The sequence below is a fragment of the Ipomoea nil genome, unplaced genomic scaffold, assembly GCF_001879475.1.
Source record: "Ipomoea nil cultivar Tokyo-kokei standard unplaced genomic scaffold, Asagao_1.1 scaffold0176, whole genome shotgun sequence".
Lineage (NCBI taxonomy): Eukaryota > Viridiplantae > Streptophyta > Magnoliopsida > Solanales > Convolvulaceae > Ipomoea > Ipomoea nil.
This window is the reverse complement of record NW_017616604.1, coordinates 2,392,574-2,399,512: the sequence shown is the minus strand read 5'-3', so window position 1 is coordinate 2,399,512 and position 6,939 is coordinate 2,392,574. Positions and strand designations below refer to the sequence as shown.

At 38.3% G+C, this 6,939-nt stretch overlaps 1 protein-coding gene across 7 annotated transcripts; it reads left to right on the top strand.

Moving 5' to 3' along the window:
* The first annotated feature begins 378 nt into the window (after nucleotides 1–378).
* Nucleotides 379–6,939, top strand: LOC109177157. 7 transcript variants are annotated; one of them, XM_019326472.1, is made up of 6 exons: nucleotides 379–517; nucleotides 1,684–1,870; nucleotides 4,803–4,866; nucleotides 5,074–5,169; nucleotides 6,096–6,155; nucleotides 6,538–6,939. In XM_019326472.1, coding segments are annotated over exons 2-6 (348 nt in total). In that variant the 5' UTR covers nucleotides 379–517; nucleotides 1,684–1,868; the 3' UTR covers nucleotides 6,664–6,939. The 7 variants fall into 7 exon arrangements, 3 of the variants coding, with proteins under 3 accessions (XP_019182017.1, XP_019182015.1, XP_019182010.1); XM_019326470.1 differs by having other exon boundaries at nucleotides 379–535; XM_019326465.1 differs by having other exon boundaries at nucleotides 379–688.

Genomic DNA, 6,939 nt, shown 5'->3' with positions numbered 1-6,939 from the left:
TTCAATTATCTATGCATAAACAATTCCAATATAATCTTGCCTTGATATACTTTAAAGTACTTATTAAAAAAAAACATTGAGCATTATCTCAATCGCGCAATACGCGTAAAAAACTAGTACTAATAACATGATTGCATTTTATCCAATATATATCCACCCAAATTTGTAGTTTCTCTAATAAGTTGTCGATTCGAGTCTTAGTGGAAGTGATGCTGACTTTTTGTGTTTCAGTAGGTTTAGAAAGTAGAGATTGTATTGGTAGAAAAAAAAAAAAAAAGTAAAGAGCAATCTTATAGTTTAGAGCCTAAAAGTGAAATTACATCAATAATGCAGGCCGAAAAATATAAATTGTAAAAATGGATGTGCACAAGTAAAAAGTAGTAAAAATAACGGGTCGATATAAATGTTTCGGGTCCTCTCGTCAACAATGGATTCTGGAGAAGAATGAGGTTGCAGAGAGCCATGGGGATTTCTAAGGGTGGTTGCCCGTCTCTGTAAGCCGATGATTTTCCACAATGTAAACAACCCTTATTATGTATGTATGTATATATATATCTGTGATCTATCTATGGCTCTGTTTGGTATCGCTGTTTAGAGCTTTTTTGAGTACTACTGACTCTAAGGAGGCGTTTGGTTCACGGAATCTTGGATTACCCCAGCGTATTGGCTGCTGAGATCCGAGAAATCGGTAGCTTCTCATTCATCATCACCCTTCTCGCCCTCTTTTTCATTCGGCGCCACCGCCACCACCACCGCCATAGGCCCACAGCCACCACGAAATTCATGGGACTTAATCATCTGATTAACCAGTGATTTTCGGTTACGTGTGAGTCTGTGATGATGAATTTCTAGAGTTCACTGGGGATGGAGAGAAGCCGATCCCTTTATGGCGTGGTGATTTGTGATCGCAGCCATGGGGATTGTCTTCTCTACCATGCCTCTCTAAATGACAGATCTGAGACTCATGTCGCCACACGCTCTGCTCTAATCCGCTGAGAGGCTGCAGGGGGATGCGAAGTTTCTAAGGGTGATTTCTCCCCTCTGCATGCCAATGATCTCCCCTAACCGTCAAAATCAATTACCCTTTTGAAATGCAGTACGGGGTAGTACTAGTATATATGTGCTGTGCTTTCTGGTCCATGGTATAACGATATATCTGCTGTCCTTTATGGTCCATGGTATAACAATTGGTTTGCAATTCACGCTTCTATTAGAGGCGCTGTTACTTTCCCACCAATAGGCTGTGATGATTGTAGGAAGAGCTATTTAGTGTTTCATGGGCTTAGAGGCAATGTGATCCGTATCTTGGCAGGGCAAATCCAGATGGAACTGAGGTTTGCAGCCATGGCGGTGTCTCTCTCCTCTTGCCCATTCATATATACAAGATCTGAGCCTTCATTCTTACTCTTCATTCGAGGAGATGTTGAAAAAAAAAAAATCAAACATTTATGCATTGTGACAATTTTGGCAAAACCTTTTATATTTGGCATGGAAATTTTGTACACTTTGCATCAAATCTCTGTCATGAGGTTTAATTCTTTTCAGTTTTCGCACCTCAGAAATGAATGATGGTGCAGGAGGTTTTGGGGCTTTTTAAGGGTGGTTGCCCATCTCTGTATGTCTGTATTTCAGCAATTAACAACCCTTACATAATTTTTTTTTTTTTGGTGAATATGAATGCAGGCCAATGTGTCCTGTTACATATGTGGGTTTAGGGTTTGGTTTTGAGTTAGGGTTGATATCCAGCCCAGCTTCCCCTTAGTTATCGTCAACAGTGGATTTTGGAGAAGAAGAAGAATGAGGTTGCAGAGAGCCATGGGGATTTCTAAGGGTGGTTGCCTGTCTCTGTAAGCCGATGATTTTCCACAATGTAAACAGCCCTTATGTATGTATGTATATATATATATGATCTATCTATGGCTCTGTTTGGTGTCGCTGTTTAGAGCTTAAGCTATCTTTGGCCTTGTTTGGTAAAATAGTTAGCCTATTAGCTATCTTTGCTCCAAAATGCTAAAATTCAAAAAGTTGTTCTTTTTTTATTAGCTTTTTAAGAAAGTCATTTTGTATGCAATCAGATAACACCTAGCTAAGAGCTAATTTACCAAAACTTTTCAACAATCAGCTAATGCTATCAACTAGTTCAACCCACTAACCCAATCAGCTAACAACCATTTACCAAACATCCCCTTTATCCATACAATTCACTTCCACATTCTTAGGGGGTGTTTGTTTCATGGAATCTTGGATTATCCCATCGTATTGGCTGCCAAGATCCGAGCAATTGGTAGCTTCTCATTCATCTTCATCCTTCTCGCCCTCTTTTTCGTTCGGCCCTACCACCACAGCCACAGCCACCACGAAATTCATGGGACTTAAGCATCTGATTAACCAGTGATTTTTGGCTACGTGTGAGTCTGTGATGATGAATTTCTAGAGTTCACTGGGCATGAAGAGAAGCCGATCCTTTATGGCGTGGCGATTTGTGATCCCAAGATATATCTCATGTGTGATCTGGATTGCAGCCATGGGGATTGTCTTGTCTACCATGCCTGTCTAAATGACAGATCTGAGACTCATTTTGATGATAAAATTGGATCTATAGTAAATGAGTTTCAGCTCATGAAGGAAAGACCAGGTCCAATTTTGTTCGCTATCCCGACCATGATTGCCACACTCCTAGGGGGAAAAGTAATTCCCTTTAGGCCGGTTGTGGGCGAGGAGGGATTTGGGCCATCAACAATGTAGTTCGTTGTTGTCGCCACACGCTCTAATCCACTGAGAGGCTGCAGGGGGATGCGAAGTTTCTAAGGGTGATTCCTCCCCTCTGCATGCCAATGATCTTCCCTAATTGTCAAAATCAATTACCCTTTTGAAATGCAGTATAGAGTAGTACTAGTATATATGTGCTGTGCTTTCTTGTCCATGGTATAACGATATATTTGCTGTCCTTTATGGTCCATGGTATAACGATTGATTTGAATTGACACTTCTATTAGAGGCGTTGTTACTTTCCCACCAATAGGCTGTGATGATGGTAGGAAGAGCTCTTTAGAGTTTCATGGTCTTAGAGGCAATGTGATCCGTATCTTGGCAGGGCAAATCCGGTTGAAACTGAAGTTTGCAGCCATGGCGGTGTCTCTCTCCTCTTGCCCATTCATATATAGAAGATCTGAGCCTCCATTCTTACTCTTCATTCCAGAAGATGCTGTTGAAAAAAAGTGCAGACATTTATGCATTGTGACAATTTTGGCCAAACCTTTTATATTTGGCATGGAAATTTTGTACACTTTGCATCAAATCTCTGTCATGAGATTTAATTGCTTTTCAGAAATGAATGATGGTGCAGGAGGTTTTGGGGCTTTTTAAGGGTGGTTGCCCATCTCTGTATGTCTGTATTTCAGCAATTAACAGCCCTTACATAATTTTTCTTTGGTTGAATATGAATACAGGCCAATGTGTCCTGTATACGTATGTGGATTTAGGGTTTGGTTTTGAGTTAGGGTTGATATCCAGCCCAGCTTCCCCTTATTGGCAAATTATGCTGTGCATCCGTGTCACCTTATTTATCTTCTTCTTCTTCATCATGATTATCCTTGTTCTCATTTTCTGATTTTTCATGGATGGGATGGGGATCACGGGGCTGTGAAGATGAAGTTCTAGAGTGTTTATTGGGCAACCAATGCACATTCATGGCAGGGTGACCTTGAAGGCAAGAGTGATATGTCACTAGTGCAACTGGGTTGGCAGCCATGGTTGTTGTCTTCTCTACTATGCCTGTCTAAATACACATCTGAGCCTAATTTTGATAATAATAAAATTGTGTATGGGTTGACCATGAAAGCAGTGTTTCAACTCAGGAAGGAAACAAGGCTGCATAAGGATGTGATTTTCTTCGGGTGGTTGCCCATCTGTATGCCAATGATTTCCCCAACTCTCTTCAAAATCAACAACCCTTTTGGAATCTAGTACTGGATATTACAGTGTACTATTATGCTTTGTTTATCCTTGCAATACTCTCTCACTTCATATTATCATATTTGCAATCCACGCACTATCTTTGTTGTTGTTATTGTTATTATTATATACAACGTACATTGTTTTCTGCTCATTGAAATACTCTTAGGGGTCGTTTGGTTCACGGAATGTAAGATTACCTTAGGGAATGTTAGATTGCTGGGAATGTTAGATTACTGGGAATGTTAGATTCCTGTGTTTGGTTAAAATTGGGGTATGTAATATAATGATGTTTGGTTTATGGTTATCTTTTATACACACTGTAATATCCTTAACATATTTTCATATATTTTAATAAATTTAAAAATTAAAATAAATAAATAAGATAACGGTATCATATATAATCACATGATTTTAAAATATTAACTAAAATCTTGAACTTGAAAAACAAAATTATTTTATAAACTAACATAACATAATAAAAATAAAAAAAAGATATATATATAATTACAAATATATATATATATATATATATATATATATATATATATATAACTAACATAACCAAGGTTATCTTAGATTACCTAAGATTTTGAAGGGAATCACATTCCCTTCAAAATCCTATGTGGAGGGAATGTGACATTCCTTGGGAATGTTAGATTCCCTGAGATAATATGAACCAAACACCGGAATGTGAGCTTTGGAATGTCACATTCCCTTGGTTATCTTATATAACCTGAACCAAACGCCCCCTTAATGTCACTGTTAATCTTGGTAGGCTGTGATGGTGGTAAAACCTTTCTTAGAGTTTCATGGGCATGGAGATAACAAAACTTGTATCTTGGCAGGGTAAACATGCACAAAATTGATGTTTGCAGCCATGGCTGTGTTACTCTACTTTTGCCCAATCATGTAAAAGATCTGAGCCTCCATCCTTACTCTTCATGAATGTGTTGAACTAATATATATGTAAATGTGTGTGTGTGATATAGTATATAGCACCATTAATACTGTGTGTGTGTGATTGAACTATATGCAAACATTGTTGTATGTGCAAAGCCAAAGTTTTGTTTTTTTTTTTTTTTTTTTTTTTTTTTTTTTTTTTTTTTTTTTGGATAGGGACAATTCAGTGAGATATGGTTGGATAGCACTTCTGCAAGGGAAAATTTGATGGTTGATCTCTTTGAACATCTAATTGTCTGTTTCCAATTGAAGGTAATGCCATCGACCCTTTGCCAAAGAAAAGGAAAAAGAGACAAACCTTGAATCCTGGTTCTTTATCTAAGGCCTCCCCACTTTGTTAAATTCTCATGTACAATGTTACTGACACTCCACATCCTCTACACTTGGCTTCAAGATCTTAGGGAAGAATCTTATTAACTGTCTCTATATGTATATGGAGGTATCAAATATCTATAGAGATTCACTGTTTTCAATTTTCTCAGATACGGATGACTAAGGCTGTAGGGGATTTGGGAATTCTGTGGTTGGTTGCCCATCTCTGTATGCCTATGATTTTCCCAAAGTTAACAACCCATATAGTAATTTGTCTGTATATGTAGTTTAAGCTTTGGGTTAGACCCAGGGTTGAGATCCAACTTAGCATGGCAGTGTTACTCTACTTTTGCCCAATCATGTAAAAGATCTGAGCCTCCATCCTTACTCTTCATGAATGTGATGAACTAATATATATGTAAATGTGTGTGTGGGGGGTCATATATAGCACCATTAATACCGTGTGTGTTTGTGATTGAACTCTAAGCAAATGTGTGTGTGTCTGTATGCCTCTGAATTTCCCACAGGTAACAACCCATATAGTATAGTAATCTGTCTGTATATGTGGTTTAAGCTTTGGGTTAGACCCAGGGTTGAGATCCAACTTAGCTTCTCCATCCTCATCCTCACTCTTATTGATATCATCATTGCCACCTGTGCTGCAACTTCTGATATTGGCTAGGACTTTAGGAGTGAGGCTGTGATGATTTATTTTAGAAGTTCATCTATAGCATGGAAAACCACCCTGCCAGTGGAGCCGTCTGGAAGGCCTGACAGATATCTCACTGGTGTAACTGGGTTGTCTTCTCTACTATGCATGTCAGAACAATAAATGTGAGCCTTATTTTTATAATAAAATTGCTTAGACTCGCAAAGTAAATGGAGTTTCAACTCAAGAAGGAAATGAGGCCACTGAAGGATTAAGGGTTTGCTCTTTCTACAAGTTTGCTTAGACTCGCAAAGTAAATGGAGTTTCAACTCAAGAAGGAAATGAGGCCACTGAAGGATTAAGGGTTTGCTCTTTCTACAAGTTTATTATTAAGTTCCTTTTCCAATTTTCCCTGCAAATTAATAGTTGGCATGACATCTTTAAGCTATGTTTTCTTTTTTAGATGTACGCATGCATATATGCTGGTTCCAATTCAAGCCCTTAGTTGTCTGTTTCATGATCTTTCTGATTTGTCAAAACGCATAACTAGGAGTGGCATTGATTCATTTCTGCGTTGTCTGTTTCATGCTGGTTCCTTAATGCATGGCTGCCATGTTAGTGTTGCTTTGATTCATTTCTGCGTTTCCTTGTTTTTGCAGGCATTTTTAACGCATCCCTTTGCAGTTTTACTGGAAACAAACATGATAGACAACATTGTCGCCCCGCCCACTTCATGCTCATGCACTGTTACACCATCGATGAAACACCATGACAAGAGCACCTAACAAGAATGACAACTTGCTTGATGTGCCATTACAATTTGGTGTTGTATTGCATGCAGATGGGATCTTTTAGTGTCAACTTGTGATTCCATTACATCTCAGATTGGACTCAAGAGCTAGCAGGTGGAGTGTTATGTTGTTGTTATCACTATAACTACTTTGGTTATGAAAATATGTTAAGAAAACCAAATAAGACATCTTTTGTTATTCAAAAGTCTTTGTAATTTTACTCTCAACAGGAGAGTTAATTTTGCTACTCACCATTCATAGGTTGTATAA

What these genes read in the sequence shown, in the direction of transcription:
- LOC109177157 (XM_019326472.1), top strand. An exon ending in TTGTCTGTTTCCAATTGAAG is followed by an intron (nt 5,170 to 6,095) that starts GTAATGCCATCG and finishes AAAATTGCTTAG; the next exon opens with ACTCGCAAAGTAAATGGAGT. An exon ending in AGGCCACTGAAGGATTAAGG is followed by an intron (nt 6,156 to 6,537) that starts GTTTGCTCTTTC and finishes TTGTTTTTGCAG; the next exon opens with GCATTTTTAACGCATCCCTT.